The 25,059-nt window shown below is 40.8% G+C and overlaps 1 protein-coding gene and 1 long non-coding RNA gene across 3 annotated transcripts in view; one reads left to right on the top strand and one right to left on the bottom strand.

Annotated features, from left to right (window-relative positions):
- LOC308474063 overlaps window positions 1-11,079 on the top strand; it is a 282,096-nt gene extending 271,017 nt beyond the window's left edge. The window contains exon 2 of the long non-coding RNA XR_013984476.1: window positions 10,885-11,079. This is a non-coding gene — a long non-coding RNA (uncharacterized lncRNA). The remainder of the gene's footprint in view (window positions 1-10,884) is intronic.
- Window positions 1-25,059, bottom strand: part of SMOC2 (SPARC related modular calcium binding 2) — a 142,116-nt gene that overhangs the window by 65,360 nt on the left and 51,697 nt on the right. Inside the window, exons 2-5 of one of the 2 annotated variants that reach the window (XM_081000054.1) lie at window positions 23,320-23,491; window positions 6,584-6,690; window positions 5,721-5,820; window positions 2,309-2,356 (exon numbers count right to left, since the gene is read on the bottom strand). In XM_081000054.1, coding sequence (XP_080856180.1) covers window positions 2,309-2,356; window positions 5,721-5,820; window positions 6,584-6,690; window positions 23,320-23,491 — 427 coding nt within the window. Of the gene's footprint in view, window positions 1-2,308; window positions 2,357-5,720; window positions 5,821-6,583; window positions 6,691-9,755; window positions 10,167-23,319; window positions 23,492-25,059 lie in introns of those variants that run through there. The other variant, XM_081000055.1, reaches the window with a different exon arrangement.

The following is a 25,059-nucleotide window of genomic DNA, read 5'->3' as shown; positions in this document are numbered from 1 at the left end:
AATGTATCAAAGAAAGATTGTCCTCGAGTAATATATGCATAATTTATATTACTCAGTTTAAACAGCTACTGATTCTTTTCATAGGAGTAAAACATAAAATGGCAATTATTCCTAAGGATCCTGTGCAGGATCATAAATTAAGGATAGTTACATAATTTCCCATCTGTCACATATCCTTAGCTTGGGCACTTAGAGGGAGGGAAAAACCCCACACATATTAAATATAGTTGAATATGCATTACCATTAATCTTGGCACTAATGCCACCGACTACAGTGGGAGGTAAACTGGTCCAGACATATGAATGATTTTAGCACCAGCACATAAAAAGCTATAAGGATATATCATTAATAATAACAGCAACTGCTTGGCTCTGAATATGATCCATCAGTTTAAATCATTACAATAACTCATCGTAAGAGAATTTAACCTCAGTTGCCACAGTGATGGATGAAATAATGGCACTGACATTTTGATCCTAAACCAAAATTGGCCTTACGAAAAGGTGCAGAATGGTCTGATGCACTAGGATGAGGGTTAATAGAGACATTTAAAAAAGCAAACAAACCCAGCAATGCAACAATTTAATGGAGACTCTACTTTTGATACAACTGATATTTTGAAACTAGAAAAGGTTTAATCTCAGATGAGTTAGAAACAATTGTCTTAGTTCAAGGAGGAAAATCCACAGCTTTCCATTCCCATTTGCATAGCAATACTTATTTGGGCTGCTCTACTGAAATGATGGCTGAGGCCAATAACTTAGACAGGAATATGGAGTGCTGTTTTTCTAGAAAAAGAGGTGTCAGAACTCACCATGAATTCCTCCCTTGTTGTCTTATCATTTCAATGGCTCCCACCTGAGAGGTGCAGGAACTGAGTTCCAGCAAGTTCTGGTTGGGGGGGGAAGCCTTGGGAATATGGTCATATGGTAAGTCACTTATACATGACTAGTTCCATGTGTCTAGAACTGAAATAATTAGGTTGGATGTAAAAAATAATTAATTCCAAAGGATGAAATGTCAAAGTACACAATGGAAGTCCACAAAGGGGAAATATGAAAGTAGAGGATAATGCATTTTTTAACTGGGGTATGACTTACCTACCTCATTAGGTAACTAATCCTGTTGTCTGGAAGCATTTAGGATGCCCCTATATGTGGCTGCATAGGGATACACATGAGCATCCTGATGCCTGCCCTGAAAGGCTTGAGTACTTTTCTGAATGTCCAATTAGGACAAGAAGATCAGGGAATGTTCACAAAGTCTCGTCCCAGGTGGGATATCTCTCTTCAACGCGGGAAATAATTTACTGCGCCTTGAGGCAGGGGAAAGAAGCAGCGGCAGTCACAGGACATAGCTAGCACAGGTCCTGCTTGCCTCAGTCATGCTCACAAACATTCAAGCAGGGTGCTCACTTTTGCTCAAATGCTTGTAGCTTTATATTCAAATGTGTGAACCTTCGCTACATCCCTTAGATAGTCACAGGACAACTGTGCTTCAAGGTTGTGGGGCAATGTGACAGTTGTGTCTCAGGGCAATAATGTTTGATAGCTCTGAGACTCTTCTGTTCCAGGCTGAGTGAAAGCAAAAATATGAATACTGCTAAGATAACGTTAATACATCTGCTTGTCAGTAGGCATCCAACCTTATTTTTATTTGCAGTAGATTACTCCACAGGAATGTGCTCCAGCTTGCTGTTTAGAATGTCAGGCAGGAATATTTTTCAGGAGATTTATATCTACAGAAATCCACCAGGACGTGGCCTCTACTTGCCAGCAGGTTTACACCCAAAACTAAATCAAGTTACCTGCTTGAAACAACAGGCTGGTTAGAGTCTTGGCATTGAACTAGGGAGACCCAGGGTCAAATCGCCACCAATCCATCAAGCTCCCTGGGTAATATTCAGCCCGGTATTATCTCCTATCCTAACCTACCTCACAGGGTTGTTGGAAGGATAAAGTGGGGGAGCATACAAGTAATCCCCGAGCCTACCATATCAAGCGGAAACATATCTTTGTCATGTTTAACTAGAAATGGCAAAAAGCATTGCAGGCAAATGTATATCACCTTAATCAGGGCAGACTGTGCCAGTTGTTCCCTGCGTGCAGTGGAGATATATCCAGGGAAAATCAGTCGGTGCAGACCTATCATTAAAGCAATGGCTGCTTAATTTTCTAGGAATGAATGGTGTTGGATCTCACAGAATCATCTCTGTGCCCAGGCTTATCCTGTGCTGCTTCTATCAGGCAAAAGACATGTCCATAGTCAATGGAGAGGAAATTCCCTATTTCATTATAAGATATTTACCTGTTTTTCCTGTACCTTCACGTTGTGGCAGCTTCTCATTTAGGGAACCTAAAAGGTTGGAGGAGGGGGAAAAGGTGAATTAGAGGAGGGGAAAGCAGATGTGTGATCAAGAGCAGATCCACACAGTGGGTGGGATTCACTTAACAAGCCCCGCCAGTGGAAGCTCTGTGCAAAGACTTCCATTTGCACAATGATACTTCCCACCCTCTTCCCTCATGCTCCCAAAACTGACTCCCCCAGAACAGTGCATGGGGGAGGAGAGGGAGATCATTCTGTCTGGCAAGCTGAAATACTTGTGCAGACAGAGCATTCATCATAGCATGACCATTGATTTCCACCTTATACTTTTAAATCACAGTCAGCACACTCCTAAAGGACATGACTTCCTTCAAAGAATCCTGGGACCTAAAGTTTTCCCCTTGCAGAGCTACCACTCCCAGCACTATTAGCGAACTACAGTTCCCAGGATTCTTGTGGGAAGCCATGTGTTTGCAAAATGCACACTGTCAATCTGCCCCAAGGAGAGCGAGTTGGCAACTTTGGCAAGGTGGTGGTAATATATAAGAACTGAGGAGGGAAAGCAAAACAAATGATTCTGTGAAGCACTTACAGTTCACAACTCCTATAGTGCTAAGTGCATGAGGAAAAAACTATGCAGAAGCAAAGATTTTTGCACACAACTTCAGGGGAAATGTTAGCTAACAACAGGGTGTACATACATCACATTTCCCTGCAACCATTTAACACCTGTTTCTAAATTTCCGTTCCGTCTCCCAAGGGCTCAGTGGCTCTGGAATTTCTTTCAGTTCCCTAAATGTTGATATCTTGACTTAGGGAGCAGTAAAAATGTCTGTGTTGCATCTGGTACTTTTCAGCAGACAGTTTGTGGGGGATGGGAGTATTTATCTTTATGCTGTCTTTATGCTGCCAGGAGAGCACATTTGATTACTCTGTACCTCTCAAGTTGACTGGTTTTCTTACAATAGTAGACTAATGGGGGCAGGGGGAGCACTGGAGAACCTGTGAACTGTAATAATGCTTAGCGCCCATCATCTAAGACTGGTGTGTGCAAAGTTGATTTTAATATTGGTGGCCAAACTGTTTTTCAAAGATGGATCAATTGTAGCAAGCACAGCATAGCCTCATTTATCCAAACAGCCTTGTCCAGGAAACAGTGGGAACATGCAGATAACCAGGAGTTCAGATGCACAGGAATGTTGTATCCATAGAGTTACACTGTGACCTACGTAAACTCATGTGGAAGGCAATGAGTTAGATAACAAATAACTGGGATTTCAGTTAATCTGCAAGAACAGTGTTGAAAGAGTTCAGTGGGTGGCATAATGCAGATAGACTTCAGTGAATCTGGTGAGGATTCAGGGGGAATACCAACAGGGTGTGTAGTTTAGCTACAGGCAATTTCTAGGGGTAATCCAAGGCTATGAAAAAACCCACTGAAGGACCAAAATGTATGAGAACTGAAAGCAGGATTCACCTTATGTAGGGTTGCCCTATGTCCAGAATTTCCTGGATATACCCGGAATACTGCAGCTGAAAGCAGTGTCCAGGCAGATTATCAGGGATAATCCGGGTGTATGGCAACCAATGTCTGCAAAGTTATTTTTGCTGATTTCCCCCCCCAAAATAGCTCCAAAACGTCCAATTTCTTTGCGATTTTGCAAGCTCAACAACTTTTCTGTCCAGATTTTCACTTTTTGAAATATGGCAACTCCAGCTAATGAGTCCTATTAGTGCAAGCCCAGCATGAGGTCTTCCACCTGTGCGATGGGTTCCCCCCCTCCTCTCCCCATGATCCAGGTGCACTGAAATTGGCTCAAACTGGGGGAGAACCCTTAAAATAGTGGTAGGGGAAGAGGAGGGATTGTTCAGTAATGTTGAATTCCACCTACAGTCTATTGCATCACACCAAACCAAGTAATTAATTTATCTTCTAGGACCCTTGCAGCAGAAGAATGTGGGATGTTTTCCCCAATTCCATAATGTAATGAATTTTAAATGAATATTACACAAATAAAGCTTATTTTTAAACATGGATCATGTCCATGTTTTGTGCAAGAAACACAAAAGGAGCTGGGGGGAGGGGAGGATGAGCTTCAACACTAATTTGATATATCCACCGTACCGCCCAAGTAAGTATCATGGATGACCAAATATAAATATAAAACAGACTGAATTCTGTCTCGTAAAGCATCCGATAGTAAACCCATCAGTTTGAGCTTTTTGTGAAGACTCAAGGCTTTGAGTTAACTCAGAAGTTCACTGCTCTCCACAGTTAAAAGGGGTGAACTTTGACTAGACTGTGCCCACTTAAGGATTTAAGAATGCACTGGATTTATTGGAACACCTTCATCCACATATGTTTTTTATCACTGTTGCCCACAGTCCCTGAGCCCATTGATCTGACAATTATTCTCTTTGTGAGAGGCGGGGGCTAAGATCTGGGAACCAATTTTATTTGCATATCAAAAGGCAATTCTAGGCAAATTATCTACTAGAGTAACCAAGGCAGTTTCTATCCCCCCCCCCCAAAAAAAGTCAAAACCAAACTAGAAGGGATCTTGATAATCAGTATAATCAAAGAAAGCCTGGAGTTGACTAGGCACTTGCCACTTGGGGAGGGAGCAGTATTTGATACTGCTTGGATGATAATCATCCAAATCTAAGTGACTCAACAATAGGTTTTTCCATAAGGCATGTACCACCACCTTTTTCAATATCAATGGAACATGCCTCTCATTCAGAGATGTTCATTGCCCCAGTTTCCAGATATCCAGCCCCAGAAGCTACCATAGGCAAGAGTGGGGGAAAGTGAGGTGGGACAGTGGGGGAAAAGAAATGCAGGTTTATTTGTAGGTGTTTGGGGAATCTTAGGACTTAGAGGTGAAACATGGATTTGGCTGTTTGGCTTGCAAGACTGCGGACCGAATGGTGGGTTGAATTTGGGATTGGATTTGATCCCATGTGGGCCTGCCCTAAATATTGGTCTGAGGTCATTTAAGTTTTGCATGGAAGATCTGTAAAACTACAATCTTCTTTTAATGACTTCAATAGGAAGTTAGTTTGCTGTTTGAAGTACTGTTGGCTATTACATTGGGACATGAGGTTCATCCAAATCCAAAGTTCATAACTCCACTCAAATGATGGGAAACCAAACCACATGGAATCCAAGAAGGAAGAAAAATCATCTAATCCAGTGTGAGGCTTAAAAGCCAACCTTAACAGAGAATTAGTTGAGCTTTTCAGGAAAGCTGAAATGTCTATCTATGAGTGTAGGAAATTTCCATTACTGCACCAGATGTAGGATCTTTTCTTTCCCGGTAAATGATATGTTTATAGCCGGATTAAACCAGTCAAACCAACAGATTCTTTTAGATATGATATATGTTTTTACCTGGGCAACGTGGAGTTTTATGTGCTACGGCTGTACCACTGATGGGACGACCATTGGAAGTGACACACCAACAGTAGCCTGTGTAGCTGTGGCACTGAACCTATTAGAAAACAGCACAAAGTATATGAAACAGAACATGCACAGTTTAGCGTTTCAAATTTTCATTAATAACAGTTTTATCAATTAGCTACTATACTCTGCCATAATCCTCTATATTACCATTTAAGGTAAAGGGACCCCTGACAATTAAGTCCAGTCGCGAACGACTCTAGGGTTTTGTGCTCATCTCGCGTTACAAGCCAAGGGAGCCGGCGTTTGTCCACTTCCGCAGACAGTTTTTCTGGGTCATGTGGCCAGCATGACTAAGCCGCTTCAAACCTAATACCCAGAGTTTTATCTAGTGTCAATAACCTCCATTCCCTCCCCCCCCCCTTGTAGGACATGGGATGCAATCTGGGACTCAGCTGAGAGGGGATAAACCTGATGTTCACCCCAGACTTTGGAAATCAACAAGGACACATTTAGTCTTTAACTGTACTTTCAAAGTGTAATCATGTACTTTCTCCCAGATGGACAGGAAAGAGCTGAAGAAATATTGCTTCATAATGTTGTGGACTATAGTCAAGTGTGAGACCCACACGTCACACAGTTCACTGGCCTTAAGCTAAGAATTCAGGTCTGACTTTCCCAAGTTTATAAAGGCATATATATTCCTTTTAGCTGTTTTAAAATATGAACTGTGACATCAGAGCCAACCCATAGCTACTCTAAGTCAGAAAAATGAGCTGTTTCAACCAAATGCAACAGACATAAATCTGAATTGATAGACATGCCAGATAAAGAGTCAAGAATTTTCAGCCAACCTGGCTGTAAGTGCCATCATCGTTGCATTCTGGAATAAACACTTGCTGGAACTCCTTGCGTGCTTGTTCCTGAGTGTACTTCCTCTCTGCCACACATCTTGAAAGATCTAAAGAAAGAGAGGGGGAAAGCAATACAATGTTAGTGCCTCTGTACATCAGATTACCGTAGAATAGAATAGGTGTGAGTGATGCCGAGTCCATAGGCTGGCTCTGCACAGCTTTCTTTGGGCTGTCAGTTTTCTCCTTGAATATTCAGAGCAAGTCTTCAGCCAGGTAAATTTAGGAAACACCCAAAAGGAATATAATACTCATCCTCTGATCCAGATGACCATAATGTACATGTTGCAAAATTGTATGGATCCTTGCTCCATTTTTGCAATAACAACAGCCACACATGCTGTCAGCCTTAACGTACCAGAAGGCCTTTTTCTGTTTTTGGTACTGAATATAACTATGCTCTGAAATATAGCTTGCTTGAAAAAAACAACACATATCTCATTTGTGGTTCATATTTCCCTGTCATGTTTCATACATTTGGAGGGGGGGGGTTGAAATAGAAATGTGTTCATCTTGTAATGCTCTAGCAAATATTGAATCAAACAGCAGTCCCCCTCATCCCATTAAATTTTTCTCTGGCTTGGGTCTTAATCTGAGCCAGAAAAGAACCCCCTGACCTTGATTCTCTGTCCCCCATTCACATATCTGTTCTGACCATGGAAACTGCAACAAGAGTAGCAGCAGAGAAGGAGCTATAAAATGCCTCCCACTCACACCCCGATGCCAGAGACACTGGCAAATGCAGTTTTCTACATCTTCCAGGGTCACTGAGACACTAAGATTCCAGAAAGAAGGAAAAGGAGAAATATGGCTGTGGCCTTTCAGTACTGCTGCTGTTGCTACTTCTGTAACTGCCTCTAGACTGGGAAAATGACAAAGAAATATGATAATCAGAAAGGGCAGTACTTAGGCATGGAGTGGGGGAAGGATTAGGGAACCATGGTGTGCTCCTGATGATGTCATCGGAAGGACAACAGAATTCCTGAATTTTGATCTAGGCATGAAAAATCAAAGCTGTATTTCCAGTCTTCCAGGAAAATAGTTGACTTTACCAGCACTAGGACCACAGGAATTTGCCCAAAAGGAAAGAAAAAAACTATGCACTTTTGCAAGCATCATATTGAATACTGTAAAGACTTCTATAGCCAATTCCTGTTACTGTAATTAAGTACTGCACTATTAAAGTCCATTATGAATATAAGATCTGAACACCAAGTAGAAATCAAATGGATTCATTAACTAGCATACATACTTAATTAATGCTGTAAAAATATCTGATTCTGTTATGAGTTCCCTGCTTCCCTGGATTCACAGTTCAACTTACTCTGAAATCCTATGAAGCCTATCCTGAAATCCTTACCCCATCATTTCCCACCCCACCCCCACCCCCACCCCTGCCCCTGCCCCAACAGGACTAGGTGTTTTCTTTCAATACTTGCTTCTGTTAAATCTGTTGAGTATAATTGGTTTAATTGACACTAAAATGGGAATGCCTATGTGTATTGGTGAAAGGGTTTAACTGGTATATTCCATTGAAGCTAAAGTACAACAAGAAGAGCTCTCTTTTACCTTTAACTGAGTTGATAATTAACTAATTGTTGTTCTCTAGCAGCTAGCATGAGAGTGATTAACCTCAGATCATGTGAGAACAAAGAAAACAGCCACCACCCCTTCAAGATGGCGAATGTTTTCTTTGTTCCTGGGCAACATGGAGTAAGGATGCAAATGAAGCTCTCCAGGTAAACAGCTCCAAGCTAAAGGGGCTGGAATGCTGGAAATGCAGAGAAACAGGGGGGCGGGGGGAGAGAGAGGGGGGGAGAGAGGGTGCTATGTTTATCAGGTCTGATTATGTTAAAGTTATTTCTAATATGCTGAGCCTGTGCTGGACACCTCAAGTTATTGTATGGATATTGCATATTGTATGATGCTTTTGTTTTTGAAGGTAGTTCCTCAAGTAAATATTTAATTAAGCTTATGGCCTTAGTAATGTATTCTTCCAAAAGGACTCAATTTCTACGCATCTAGTCACTTCAAACTGCAACATTAATATCTGCAATAAAAAGTGTACTTAGTTTTCTCGGACTCCCCAGTCTCCATGAGTCCTTTTGAAGATATTTGGGAGGGCTTATTACATACAGTGGTGCCTCGCAAGACGAAAATAATCTGTTCCGCGAGTCTCTTTGTCTAGCGGTTTTTTCGTCTTGCGAAGCAACCCTATTAGCGGCTTAGCGGATTAGTGCTATTAGCGGTTTAGCGGCTATTAAAGGCTTAGCGGCTTAGCGGCTAAAAGGCTATTAGCAGCTTAGCGGCTTAGAAAAAGGGGGGGAAGCGAAAAAAATCGCAAGACTCGCAAGACATTTTCGTCTTGCGAAGCAAGCCCATAGGGAAATTCGTCTTGCGAAGCGCATCGAAAAACGGAAAACCCTTTCGTCTAGTGGGTTTTTTGTCTTGCGAGGCATTCGTCTTGCGGGGCACCACTGTACACATATATGCAGTGCTTTTTTTCTTTTAAAAAATGTTTAGGGATACTTTCATTTCGACTCAAGAAAATCACCATTTTATAGCTCAAATCGGGGAAAATAAATACAGTAAATGGACAAAAGTACAAAGATTCACAAAATGTTTAGGGGTATGCGTACCGCTGCATTCCCCCAGAAAAAAGGACTGCATATATAGAAGTTTAAAGGCTCATCACTCCTGTGCTTGAAACTGCAACGCTGGGTGAATTTTAAAAAGTTCAGTTTAAATATGGACAACATTTAATGACAAATTTCTGCTTTCCAAAAAGCGAAACTTCCTACTCTCATTAGAAGTACATTTTGGTTTTTGGAAGGAAAAATCCCTCATATCTGAGGCATCTGATGAAGTGGGCCCTGGTCCATCAAAGCATCTGCCACAATAAATCTATTCATATTTAAGGTGCCATGAGACACTTTTTTTCCCTGTAAAGGCCAGTTTCTTAAATTCACACCAAAGGCTCTTGCTGTAGTTGGGCTCTGCTGTGGTAGTTAGCTGCCAATGTTTTAAAAAGTAAGAATAAAATACAACTGCTCTGCCCAGCTTTCATACCGTACGCCTTATCCTAAGCTTATAAGTTTGCTTATACATTACTTACTAGCATGTGGTTTCAATGGAGAGAGTGTTTCAACTGAAAATAAATCTCTCCTTTGGTGGACTTCTGTCTTCATTTTTAGTGCAGCATGTGGTTTAAATGTCAAAAGGAAAAGTGATCTAAATTCCAGGACGCGAGGGCTCCAATCCTCGATGCACTTTGTCAGGAGCAAGCCCCACTGAGATGCATTGCGCCTATTCTCCCAAAGAATGTGTGAAGGATTGCATCCAAGCTCTCTCATACAAGGCTGATAGTATTATAAATCAGTTCTTATATAGGAATTATCACTGAAGGGTGCCAGAGAGATGAATTCCTATAGATTTCTCCTGACTGAAACATCCTTCTTTGTGGTCTATCTAATATTCCAGGAGTTTACAGAAAGTTAAATCTGATGGAACATGACACTTGCAGTCTAATGTTTCTGGAATTATTCAAGCACAGTGTTATGTACTGAGCTTGGATCCTAGAACAACAGGCAGGTAGGATCCTAGAAGGCAGAAACCTGATTGGTCTGCAGAAGCCGCCCAATCCGGCTCCAGGAGGAAGTGAATCAACAACCTGATTGGCCTGCACACGGGACTCATTGTGTAAATAATGTATATCTAGCCAGAGGTTTTGGGGGAAAGCACTCACTTACTGTTTACCATGAGCTGAAATAAAGAGCATGAAATCAACACTCAACCCCGAGTATATTTCACACAGGAAGCTGCCTCCTACTGTCATGGAGCTGAAGTGCAAAGAATGTTTCAGTGTTGCTCTTCTGCCTGTTTAGGGCAGGGGTGGAGAACTTGTGGCCCTCCAGATGCTGTCGTACAACAGTTCCCACCATCTGTGACCATTGGCCATGTTGCCTGGGGATGATGGGAGTCCAACAACATCTAGAGGGCCATAACTTGCCTATTCATAGTTTAGGGCACTGGTTTTCAAATGCAGGTGTTTATTAAAGATTTGTCAGATTTCCTCACATTTAGTTTTATGGAAAGTTCCATATCTTGTCCTCTTCATGAACCAACTGTGAGCTGGATCATATGCCTTAGCTTTACAGTGAGGTCCACCTCCAAGGGCCTTCTGGTGGTTCCCTCACAGCAAGAAGTGAAGCTACAGGGAACCAGGCAGAGGACCTTCTCAGCAGTGGAATGCCCTCCCATCAGATGTCAAGGAAATAGACAACTATCTGACTTTTAGAAGACATCTGAAGGCAGCCCTGTTTAGGGAAGTTTTTAATGTTTGATGTTTTATCGTGTTTTTAATATTCTGTTGGGAGCTGCCCAGAGTGGCTGGGAAAACCCAACCAGATGGGCAGGGTATAAATAATAAGTTGTTGTTGTTGTTGTTGGATTTGTGCATTTAATCCTAGGTATCTCACTGAATGGCAAAGGTGAAAAGACATGTTTTTACAAATGGACTTGTTTCAAAGATGGGTATTTTTCCTCTCAGCAAGAAAATTCCATACAGGCCAGGCCCCATTTAAATGGGGCAAAGCAAGCTTACTCTGTTTTCTCTAGGCCAGTGAGGATTCATGTACAAGATACTATACTCATTTCTGCAGTTATCTATCTTTTTATTTTATAAACAGAAATTCCTACTCAACAGATCAAAATAATACTTATCACTGAGAAAAGACTACTTACAAAGTGATTAAAGTGAAATGTTTGAAGTAAAATATACCCTAAGGGCAAGCCACAGACGCTTAGCTGTTCTTGAACCAAACGTAGAGATTTTCTTAAATCTGTAAAGATTTGAACAGATGGGACTAATATTAAGTCACACAATTTGGATACTTCTAAGATTTCCCTCTGCACCCACTCACCCACTTTATATGGATGTTTCCATTTTCTGGCTTCTCCTCCTCCCCCGCCGCCCTGCCGCCCCAGTTTTCAGAATGCCGAATTTCAGTGACATCTTGTGGAAGCATCTGCACAAGCTTTAAGTTGGTTTTATACCAGTTAAACCAGGGATGGGGAACCTGTGGCCCTCCAGTTCCAATCAGCCATCATGGCTAATGGTCTCTTGAGTAAAGGTGAGGTATAAATAATAAATAGATAATTTTATAGAGATGCTCCCCCACACTGCCGAGTCATTTCCATATTTTAAAAGACAGGCAGTTGCAAAATGTGAAGGATGCAACAAGCCTGGCAAGGTGATCCATAAATGACAGCACCAACATTTCAGCATTCAGTGGTCTGTTCCTCAAAGTACATTTCACCATCCACATACGATGCTCGCACAAAAATTCAGGTCTTGGGGGTGGGGCAGCTTACCTTACTGCCCTTGTGGATTTAAAATATAAGAGAAGTACACCGGTTCACTTGTTAGCTGACATTAGCAAGAACTAGCTTGCTGACCTGTGGAAATTCTTTACCCATTCCTCAATGTGTCAAAACACAGACTTCCTGCTTTTTAACAGGGATATTAAGATACTGAGAAGAGTAGCCAATTTTAAATGGCACTAGCCAAGGGATGAGCCAATTTTTACAAGGTAAAATATACTGATATAAAAGCTTGATTGATTGTTTCAGCTATCTCAATTTTATTTTTGCAAGTTTCATACTGACCAAAAGTTACCTGCAAGCTAAAATTAAAAACAGATATGATGGAAATTTAAACCTCAGCAGATTACTGGCTGAGACAGACTTTTGCTAGTCAACTACCAGCTTTTATTTAGTCACTTTGTATTGATTATGCTTAATTCTGTTTTATTTTTCATAACATTTGTTCTATTATATATATTCCTCCCCCTGTTTTGTTGATTTGTGGTTACTATTGGCTTTTGTTGCGTTTATTCTCTCCTTCCTGCCTCCCTCATTTTACTTTATATTATGATGATTGGTGGTTTTAAGCAATACACTTGAATTGATGGATTGATTTTCTCAATGAGAAACTGAGCAAGAGAGACATTCATAAAAGTGTTCATATGGACCCCCTGATGTGTTCATTGAAAATGAGGGGGAAATAGGATTTCCTCTTAGCCATTTCCAAATGCAGATGTTCCACTAGCAACACCCCCTCTTCCGCAGATGGGAAATAAATTTGATTCAGTTTGCATTTCAATATGAACCTGCCTAATTCACACTTTCTGAAACATTATGCAGATTAAAATATAGCCATAATATGAAAAATGTGCACTTTTCTGAATTTTGCAATGCTTTTTTTCAGTCTCAAGTAATGTGCGCAAAAATGCAGGCAATGGGGTAAACTATGCATAAAGATGCATATATTAACGAAAATAACTTACCAAAACTCATCTCACAGGAAATTGCTTTACAAAAATATGTGCATTAAGCACAATTGCATACAAAAATGTGTCTGTTAGGAAAAATTCACACTGAAAATTCAAACTGATCAATTTTTATGAGAATTTTATTTTAATGAAAGCAAGCAAGCAAGCAAACTGATGTGTAAATGTGAAGAACTAGACTTGGAGAAATGAAAAGCTGAATGAGAGGAAATGAAATTTACAAATTTGCCCATCCATGCCCTCATACCTTTGGTATGAGCAGAATTGGAAGTATGTGTCTTCTGTATCTGAGTAAGGTCTTCTCTCACTAAAAATGAACAAATGGCCACCAGGTGGGGTGTCACACTCAGCGGGAACAATCACACACCCCTTTCATGTACTCACTGAACATGCAAAGGAACTCCTAATGAGGAGAGAACAGCTATACATCTACAGAGAGGTTAAGTTTGGCCTCAGACTTTCAGGTGCTATTTTAAAACACACACACAACCCCAAAACATTCATAAATTAAAACTAGGGATGTTCAGCACTCACATAAAAGTACAGCATTTCCACACACATGCATACACAGAAGGGCTGGTGTGTAGTGCCAGAAGCAGCAGACCATTTCTACCTCTTTTAAAAAAGCAAAATGCTGCATTCTGGATCTCTCCAAAAAGACAAAGTTATCTAAGTTGAAGTGTTCTTCCACTGGCACCTAAACAGAGCCTACCTCTGAGCAATTCCCATTTGCAACCACTCAGCAATTTAGATATTTACTAAATCTTTGTGATAAAACAAAGAATGCTCCACTGGAATCTTGCTCGGTGAGAAAATATTTTTCGCCTTCTTTCGGCACCAGCATAAATTCTGGTGAGGTTTGACTGTTGCTTTTTCTAATTCTGCTTGAAAGCCACAGTCCCAAATTAATGAATGTTAGAATGATGTTGGATTGAAGTTAAGTGGTTTCTAGCTGTAATGGTATAAAAGAATATAGAAAAATTGGATTTTAAATACGTAAAAACCTAATGCTATAATATATTAAGATTAAAGATCAGGATTAAAAAGGAGGGAAAGGAATTGCTGAACTAATAAATTGAACTGGAATACAAAAAAGGGAGGTATGAGGGGGTCCGGGAAACAAGTAAATGAAAGAGAAGTGATGAAAAGATGGAATTGTTTTTAATTGTTCTTTTTTTGTATTTTGTATTTTTCTTTCTTCTATTTTTCTTTTTCTTATTTATGTATCCTTCTTTTGAAACTTTAATAAATATCATTTAAAAAGAAGAAGAAGAAAGCCACAGTCCCTTCTGTTTATTCCTCTCTGCTTTGTGATGGGGTCACAATTCTGTCTAAAACAAGAAAGTCTGTGGAGGTCTTGGACTGGTGACTGGAAGTAGTATGAGGCTTGATGGAGGCCAATAAACTGAGGCTGAATCCTGATAAGATGGTGGTGCTGTGGGTGGGTATGCTGCCCCTGAAGGAACACGTTCATAGCCCGGGAGCACCCTTGGATTCCAATCTGTTCCTGAAGTTCCAATTGGCTTCTGTGGCTAGCAGTGCTTATGCCCAGCTTAGGTTAGTTTGCCAGCTATGGCCATTCCTTGCCCTGGATTACTGGGCCCCAATTGTCTGAGCTCTAGACATCTCCCACCTGAAATACTGCAATGGGCTCTACATGTGGTTGCCTTTGAAGCTGATTCAGAATCTGCAGCTATTCTGAGGATGGCAATGGTTTGGTCACAAGGTGTCACAGGTCCTGAAACCGCTGAAAATGCCAGGCCCAATTCAAGGTTTGGCATAAACACCCAAAATGGTCTTGGGCCCAAGTACCTTCGCAAATAGGAACTATCTCAGGTATAGTTGTATGAATAGTTAATTCAAGCACACAGGCAGGTGAAAGTATTCCTTTGTCTGTAGCTAATCTTCTTACAAAACACTTTTCAGGTTATGGTGAAAGTTCCCTCAGCACCACTGCAAAGAACTGAAAACCTGAAGGGACTGAAACTGCCTTACCAACACCAGGGAGATATATAGTATTTCAGAACAGAATGGAAACATGTTGGCCCGTGCATACAATGAAGATCCCTTTTCAGCGGCCAACAGTGAACATATTTGTTAGGGTATACCTTACAGTTGCCAGATTTATTCTTTATTTTAAAAGGCTGTTCCTTATTTTGGAACATAGCAAGCCAACAAGGCATAAATAGATGTCGTTTAGTCTAGAACATTAGAGCTAAATGTAGTATTCAGCACCTCCGTGTCCATAAGCAACACTGAAGTGCAATTAACAGGGAAACATTTATGGCCATGATTATTGACAAACAAAGGCTGCTTTGAGATCTGGTCCCTGACACGAAAAGTTGTCGAGAAATATGTAGTCGTTGGCATCACTTGGGAATTTACTGGCCTTGCAGAAAGCCCAAGCTGAAAGTTCCATTTTTGCCCAGAATCTGAAAGTAAACTTGGCATAGACTGTTCTGCATTTGAGCTCTCCGAACCACCAAAAAAACAAATTTATGGGCAGAAAGGCCAAAATATCTTTGGGAGAAAAAAAAAGTTAAAATGGATCCAACTTAAAATGCCACTTCTTCCAATCCACCCACTGGATCTGTTCAGTTGGGAAATGAGCCGCTGGCAGCAGAACATTGTTCTCTTGACAGTGCCCCAGAAAGAGAAATCTGTTTTTCCTCCACTAGACACGTCTGTTATAGATATTGCGCACACGGAGACAAGACACAGTAAGCTGGCAGCGATTGCAGACTCGGGATTTGAAGATGCTGAGGTGTGAGGTGAAGAGATGCCACTCAAGCACTAAAACCTTCCACCTCAATTAACAGTTGTGAGACCCTGGAGAGAGAAATACAGGCCTCTTGCTTGCATATATAGAATGCTACACAAAACAATCTAATTCCTCTCTTGATTCCACAATAAAATTGTACAGAAGGTAAGGGGAACCTGTGGCCCTTCAGATGGTGTTCCCAACATCACTGACCATTGAGCATGCTGGCTAGGGCTGATGGGAGTTGAACAACAACAGGTGTGCACAGCTAAAGCCAAACTTCCATCATCCATGACCATTGCCTACATTGGCAGAGACGCATGAGCCTTGTAGTCCACAATGTCTAGGGGGCACCTTGTTCGCTAACCTTGCATTAGGGTTCTTGCTTCATTATTATTAGATAGCTGCCAAAATGGAGGTAAATGCTAGAGAGACAGGTAGCTCAACCACCACCTGAAATTAGTCAAGTGACTTGCAGCTTGATAGCAGCAACTGGAGACATTTTTGTATAAGAAGGCTATCCTTGAAATGTAACCCATCCATTCTATGCAATATTCCCCATTCAGTCACTGAAACGATTTTATTGCTTTTCGTTTATGAGTTTGGTTGTTTGTTTGTTTTTTGCATTTTATCTTATTTTTATCTTATTGTATACCACTTCAGCAGATTTTGGCTGTGAAATGGTTTATAAATCTGAAAATACAATAAGTAAATAAATAAAATTAAACTAAAGGCTAACTGCTATATGATGGCATCAGCTTCCAACAGCTGGAGACATTTGGGGAAAATATATGGCCAGATCTAGATGCGGTTTATTTATTTATTTATTCATACAACCTACATGCCAAATTCTATGAGGTGCCTTCCACTAGTCTCTGAGCACATGATCACTGCACAACTATCCCAAGTGCTTTGAAAAGAGAAGTCAATGGCTATAAAAATGAAATAAAAATTAATTAATTATAATATAATGGACACAGAAAGAACTAGTGGGATCCAGTGGATAAGCAGCAACCAAAAATAAGACTTAAGTTAGGCACAATCTGTGGTTTGCAAGTTCTCTCCGGCTAACCTCATAATTAGCAAGGTTTTTCCAAGCTTTCCCAGAAAACTTTTGGAGAAATATTGGGATCTTACCAAGGGTTATCTGAGAGCCTTTAAAAAATAAAATAAAATAAAGCCTGAGAGAGCTCTCTGCCAGCTTTCTCTACCGATCACAGCCCTTTCCATAAACTTCACAATGTGAAGGAATGGAGTTAGAAGCAGGGAAGGCTTGTGTGGAAGGCCTCAGCAACAGACTCCTCACTAGGGCTGGAGGAGAAATTTAATTCAGTTCCTATTTAAAGCTACATTTATTAAATTTTCACTTTCTGAAACTATCTGCAAACCCAAACAAAGCTAGCCTTCAAAATTCACACTTAACTGAATTTTCCAATGTAGTTCTCCAGCCAACCAATGTTTATAAAAAGGCATATATTAGGGGGAAGTTTGCATTAAAATGAAGTGATTAGCGAAGATAGCTTACAGAAATGCATTAAACTGGGGGAAATTGCTTGCATAAATATGTACATTAGTCAAAACTCCATATGTCTCTTAATGAACACATTGTATATGTGTTCATTATGAGACATTCACAATGCTGGTGAATTTTCATGAGGATTAGTTTCATTCTGTTTTTTAAAAAATGAATCACTAATTGCTGCAAAAATCTAGAGGGCTGAATTTAAAATTGAAAAAAATGAGAAACTGATAGAATGAAAATTATCAGATGCTCCCATCCCTATTCCTTACTTTATGGATTAATCAGTGGTTGTCAAAGAGTGTGGCAGACCACACTGGTGTGGCAGAAGAGGATGGCAAGTGTGGTGGGAAAATTCAAGGACAATCAATATTCTATTTTGCGAATGATTCTTGTTCTTATGAAGCTGCATTGTTTTATACTTTCTAGATGTCCCATGATCATGTTATAAAGTAGTTGTGTTCTATGTTATAAATCAAACACTGAGGGAGTTGTTTTGTTTCGTTTTTCAATGTATTTCTTATCAATTGGAAATTTGGTCTCTACACTTCTTAAATCTACAAAATTAGGCTAGAAAGTGCATTCTGGGGAAGTCTCTAGTACTGTGACATCTGGTTCCAGGCTTGCGAGGAAGTGAAATCATCCCCCAAAGCGGAAAATATTAGGGAGGAAACTAATAATAATTTAGGATAATCAAAGAGCATGTTTTTCTATTGTTTTAGTCTGAATCGTATTTTCAGGGAGAGGGTTTGTGCTAGGAACACCTTCTGTCATTCCTTTCTGCAAAACCATTTAATGCTCCCCTGATTGTATAATTTTTTTAGGGATAGTTATTGAAAGCTCTCCCTTATGGTCATCTGCTAGGAGCGGTTGGTCTGAGAAACATAGAAAGAACAAAGATATCCTGCAAATAATTTTCATTGTTTTTAGTTTTTACCCAGGCCTTAATAACACTTCCCTCATAACCTTGTGTAATTCTATTCAAATATACACACCCACACCTTCTTTTTCTTCTTAAGGAATATAATTAACAAAAAGAACAGAAGTAATTTCCCTTCCTGGAACTGTATCTGACATTCTAGTCATCTGGTGGTTAAGGGAATAAATATTCTGAAGAAAACAAAAGAATAACAGAGCTGGCTGGGACTCCCTTGGCCTTTAGGAACCACCCATTGCTTTGTGGCAGGCGTCACTAAACCTAAACGCTCTCTGACAGATTTTAGCTAAATATGGAAAACAGAGCAGAAAATGAAGTGGGTAACACTGAAATCTTGGCTTTTGCATCTAATGCTCATATTTGGGGGGGGGGTGGTGCCATATTTTTATTATTTTGACCTTATTGCACATATTGAATTATTACTTTTAAACAGAGTCTGTGTCCTATGCTTACTCAGGGTTTGGAAGAAGACTACCTTTTCCATGCTGAAAGAAAAGGCAGAACGTGAGAAAACCCCTCAGCAAAACTCTGTGAGTGTGTTTTGTGTGTGCTTGTGAGGGCCATAATGTGTGCCAAAAGGAAGGGAGGGGGACCCAGAAAAAAGTTGTTTAGTTATTTATTTTGAATTCTTATGGTCCGCCCTTCATCCTAAAATCCCATGGCGGGTTACAACAACAGCTGCACAAAACTATAAAAATTACGACAATAAAATAACAGTTCTCATAAAAATAAAAACAGCCTGTCAGTTCCTGGGATCTAGGCATCCCACAGCATTAAAAGGCTTGCCAAAAGAGTTTTCATCTGGTCTTCAGCTGGCACATGTAGCTGGCTATGTTCATGCCAGTCAAACCTCAAGGTGATGTCATGGGACAGTTATGCTTCCACTGTAACATGCTCCCTGAAAACCCAAACCCAAATTCTGGAAAGGAAAGATCCATTTGGATTGATCACAGTGAAGGAGCTTCAAAACCAGGCTCAATGTTCTCATACGGGGTGGGGAATCTGTGGTCCTCTAGATGGTGTTGGGACTCCAACTCCCATCATCCATGATCATTAGCCATGCTGACTGAGTCTCAAGGGTCCTACCTTCTGTGTCCAGGACAGCTGTTTACCAGCTCCATCTGGTACGCAGGCTCAGACCCTACCTGCCAGCAGACTGTCTTGCCAGAGTGGTGCATGCTCTAGTTATCTCTCGCTTGGACTACTGCAATGTGCTCTATGTGGGGCTACCTTTGAAGGTGACCCGGAAACTACAACTAATCCAGAATGCGGCAGCTAGACTGGTGACTGGGAGCGGCCGCTGAGACCACAGAACACTGGTCTTGAAAGACCTACATCGGCTCCCAGTATGTTTCCGAACACAATTCAAAGTGTTGGTGCTGGCCATTAAAGCCCTAAATGGCCTCAGTCCAGTATATTTGAAGGAGCATCTCCACCCCCATCGTTCAGCCCAGCTAAGGGCCTTCTGGAGGTTCCCTCGCTGCGAGAAGCCAAGTTACAGGGAACCAGGCAGAGGGTCTACTCGGTAGTGGCACCCGCCCTGTGGAATGCCCTCCCACCAGATGTCAAAGAGAAAAACAACTACCAGACTTTTAGAAGACATCTGAAGGCAGCCCTGTTTAGGGAAGCTTTTAATGTTTGGTGGACTATTGTATTTTAATATTTTGTTGGAAGCCGCCCAGAATGGCTGGGGGGACCCAGCCAGATGGGCGGGGTATAAATAAATTATTATTATTATTATTATTATTATTATTATTATTACTACCCTAAACTGCTTTCATCTTTGCCTTAGGAGAATTGTGAACTATGATTTTAAAACCAAGAGCCCCTAAGAATGATCTGAAGGCACTTCATGCAACTCTACTGCTGAAGCTAACACAATCTGGCTCTGTATACTGCCTGGATGGGCTATATCATGGGTAGGCACACTAAGGTCCAGGGGCCGGATCAGGCCTAATCGCCTTCTAAATCCAGCCCGTGGACGGTCTGGGAATCAGCATGTTTTTTACATAAGTAGAATGTGTGCTTTTATTTAAAATGCATCTCTGGGTTATTTCTTTTTTCTCTCTTCAAAATATCACTGGGCTCCCCACAAGGTCTGAGGGAAAGTGGACCGGCCCCCTGCTGAAAAGGTTTGCTGACTATATGAACCACATGCATGCTTCCTTTCCACAGAAGGCTCTGAATACTACAATTAAATCACTATTAATGAATTAATTGCACTTAGGTCTGGCTTTCAGCTCCTTGGGGAAACAGCAAGAGAAAAGTCAGTGCAACTAGCAAATAAAAATTTCCTTAGAACTATGGTGTGACTTCCTTTCTTCTTTTGCTGACTTTCTATTTAACTTTGTATTCTAGGAGCAGGAAGAATCCCACAAGTACATTGTGGTCTACAGAATTTCCAGTGTATGAAAAGGTCTCCTTTGTGTTGTCAACAGATACAACAGGAGCTTGGATTTCAAAACTCAATTAAGTTTTCTTTGTCACCCTTGAACAAATATGGAGGTAGAGCCAATTAGACAATACAACAGAGCATTATGAAAGAGACTAAGAGAACAAGCAAATTGTTTCATTTAGGACTGAACAGGGATGAGACAGAATGTCTCTTTAACGAATTCTTGGTGCTTTAGGAGCTTTTTGGAGCTAACAGAGATGAGGAATGCATGGCGTGGAAAATTGTCTCCTGGAGGATGTCTCTGTGTGGTCTCTTGTTTTGGATAGAGAGTGAGCAAAGGTAAACCTTTTGTGATCATCGGTATTTATGCATAAAGGATAGCATTGTGCTGAAAATCAAACCCTGCATTTAAGCTGGGAAGCGTATCAAGATTTTTCCCTCAAGCTGGCAACACAAAAACCTGAATAGTTCTGCACCAATTAGCCCAAATGACTTTCAGATTAATCAGAAATGAGAAGCAGAGCACTAAATATCAGAACTGGACAGGGAAGAAGTAAGATAGTAGGGTGGGTAGAAGATGGGATGTTGACGAGAAATGATAGATATAGAAGAAGAGTTTGGATTTGATATCCCACTTTATCACTACCCGAAGGAGTCTCAAAGCGGCTAACATTCTCCTTTCCCTTCCTCCCCCACAACAAACACTCTGTAAGGTGAGTGGGGCTGAGAGACTTCAAAGAAGTGTGACTAGCCCAAGGTCACCCAGCAGCTGCATGTGGAGGAGCGGAGACGCGAACCTGGTTCACCAGATTACAAGTCTACTGCTCTTAATCACTACACCACACTGGCTCTCTAGTGCTGTTTCAATTCCTTTCACCGATCTGAAAATAATTCAGCATAGAAACCATTTAAGATGCAGTAGTCATATCATTTAATCTGCTTTCACTCTAGTGCAGGCTTCCTCAACCTCGGCCCTCCAGATGTTTTTGGCCTACAACTCCCATGATCCCTAGCTAGCAGGACCAGTGGTCAGGGATGGTGGGAATTGAAGTCTCAAAACATCTGGAGGGCCAAGTTTGAGGAAGCCTGCTCTAGTGCCTTTCTATAGAATTACTATTCTTCATTCACTCGTATTTTATGGAGAATTTTTGCTGTTGCCAAATTGTTGCAGTCCAGTGTTTTCTGTGTTGTCTTCTGATATTTTTCCTCACACACACTATGAGGTGATTTCCCCCCCACCCCAGCAATAAAACATAATTGGAGCACTAATCTATCCAGTGTGGTTGGCCAAAGCACTAACAAGGCTTTTCAGCACTCTTGTGTCTTTAATTAATTAATTAATTAATTAAATTAATTAAATGGCCTGTTTGATTGGCCTCCTTGTTTTATTGCTTCTTGTTGATTCCAATTATGGGATCAGTCATGAACAACTACTTTTAATCACCCAAATGCCAGTTTTTGTTTCCACAATGATGGAAGTCTCTGATCACTGATTTCTTCTCATGTTTTTCTTCTCATTTTTATAGAGAAATAATAAAAAATAGTAGTACAAGAAAATCATTCATTAAGAGGCTATTAATTACTAATCTCTAAGCCCTGGTGAACAGGAGGCTCTTAATCATTCAGGATCTGCAAACACGACACTTTTAATGAACATTTCATTGGACCTTTCCAACAGTGCAATATTCTAGACATGTCTTCTCAGATGGAAGTCCGACTGACATCTTCTTATAAGTAAACTTTATGGGGGAATTTTGACCAGGGAGGAAGGCATTTCTGGATGATATAGTGCCATAATGAGTGTATGTTGAAACTATATTCTATTTCTACAAGTTCCAGCTAATTACAGAAAAGCAATACATCAACAACATTAAAGGGCTGCAGTGTAGAACAGCTGCTGATTGAAGTCATTGGAACTGGTGTACAAGCACTGAATCCCATCCAACAACATGCTCTTCAATGCCAGCCATTAGAGTGTATAGTGCTAATATCTTCTCAGTCTAATCACACTATCCCATCCCACACCACAGCCTGTAGAACTACTTTGCCACATGTTCTCTGGTATGTGATTTTAAAGAAATGTGTGGCAAATTCTACTCATCACTTGGCAGGTTTGTACAGACGGACAAGGTTATCTGGAGTGTGAATACTCTTAAATGAAAAACATGGCAGCAGCTTGGTAAATTTGGACTGTATGGGCTCAGTGCTTTTGGCAGATCATACTCAGGATGTGTATACTCAGGATCAGCAAATATTTGATGGACCTCAACGGTCCTTACAGTGTCCATATACACTAACAGCACTCTCGGCTCTCTGAGAGCTGGTCCTTATGCAGCCAAAACAGTGATGCCTGAAATGGAAGAATCAGCAGGATTGGGGGAGCCCTGAGCAAGGTTGTTGAAGAGAAATTATAGATATGGTGCTGTTTAACCACTTCCACTGATATGCAAGTAGTTCAACACACAAACCATTTAAGATGCAGTACTCATGCTCAATGGTCATGAACTATTGGCTGACTTCTTTTTTGGAGGGGCAGGAGGTTGAAAACTTGGGGGATGAAGAATGGAACAGAATGCCCCAAGAGGAGCACTCAGCACTGCAACATTTCATGATAGGTTCCACTTCTTTTTAAATGAAGACACATTAAGGAGTGTGCTTAAAGCATTAATTCATAACAGGCTTTGTTAAGCCCATAGAAAGAGAAAGAGATTTATTACCTTTGCAGTTGCCCTTGTGGGAGATTTCTAGTTGAGGATCTTTGCATTTTGCCCGTTGGAATTCACACCGGGACAGGAAAGTCCTGCCATCTGAAGCGCACAGCGATTTTTGGGGGGACCCCGTGCATTCCAGGCTGCATTCTTTGTCCTTGTCTTGCTCCACTCTTAAAAACTTTAACAAAACAAAGTGGTGTAAGAGGCTGAAATCTGGTCAAGCATTAAAACTCTCCAATAATATTTGGCCTGTCATGCAGCCATCTGATCTCTACCTCACCACCTCCACTCCCCCCAAAACACAAATCCTGGTTGTGAATTTATTTTTCAAGGAGAAAAAACAGCAAATTAGTACTGCACAATGGTGAGCCTGGTGAGAATCCTAGCACCAGCTGGACTGCTCTGAGTTAGGGGTTCAGGAACAGGCCACAGAACCATGGCCTTTCTTCCCCAGTCTAGTCATAGGGCAGATGGGTATCTCTGCAAGTCCTGCCTCTCTGCAGAAGTGATCCAGGTGAAACAGCCCTCTGGAGTCGCTTTCCTACTTAGATAAGTCTGCTATGTCACAATTCTACTTCAGCTTTTAGATCATGATCCTCTTGACATAGATTAGTTTCCTTTTCATTATGTGCAGTGCCTGGTACCCTTTTAAGTATTTTATAGACACATTAATAATGACAATGAACTGGAGCATAGGAATTTCTGAAGTTATGAATTGACGCCAGTGCAGAAATACTCTTGAGGGACTGGCATAAAAGCAGGAGACTTAATCATTGCCATCTATGGCAAACAGTCACCAGATTTTTGTTTAATGTGAGTGTTTTCCAAAGTAAGCATACAGAGTCTGTGAATTATATCTAACTCCCTGTGTGCATTTTTTAAAATGAAAAAAGAATATGCATCTGTAATAAATCCACTTAATTTTTGAGCGTCAACTGTGCTCTCCTTGCATTTCATCACACTTTATTATAAGCAAATATAAAAGTCTTACAGTAAGACATGATAATTATAATTTTCTGTAAACGGTGCAACAAAAATCACAGAATTCATTATAGACACAATAGTCATATCCTTGGAATCCTAGCACAAGTTAAAAAATATAAAGGAACAGTAACAAACAATAGAAACATTCTTTTTTGACACTTTCTACTTTGTTTAGCACTTTTTGAACCCCACCGTGGATTGTCTGAGGCTTAACTTCAAGTTAATACAGTACTGGGCAATTAGGGATGGAGTGATAGTCCATTGAAGGGGTGCTCAACTTTGTAAGCATCCCCAGTTAAAGTGTTGCAGCACCTAGAGCACACATACCCTTCCTCAATACTGCTGGCATATTACAGCCCAGGTGTGACCCTTCAAGTGGAGAAGATGTCTCCACTGGTTTGCATAGGGGGTGGACAACTCATGGTGGGAAATATTATTGAGATGCTGGGCACAAAGGAAGAGAGAAATCGCCCATCCACAGACAAAACCTGGTGCATAAAGATTCCCGAAGGGGATAATTTTCCAATCCATTATGTTGTCCCATAAGCTGTCCTTCAGTTTGGGGGAGGAAACAATTCTATTTGAGGAGAGAGGGACAATCATTTTGAGTGCTTACAAAAGACTTCCACGTTTTGCCAGTGCATGATGGGAAAGGAACGCTCACCGAAAGCAAAACAAAACCCAACATCCACCTGCCAAACTCCAGTATCTTTGAGCTGAACTTCATTATTCTTCTCTTTAGCAACATCACAGCCTTCAATT

The sequence above is a fragment of the Podarcis pityusensis genome, assembly GCF_964106645.2.
Source record: "Podarcis pityusensis genome assembly, chromosome: 3".
NCBI lineage: Eukaryota > Metazoa > Chordata > Lepidosauria > Squamata > Lacertidae > Podarcis > Podarcis pityusensis.
Note: the sequence above shows the minus strand (reverse complement) of the source record. Positions and strands in the feature narration are given on the sequence as shown.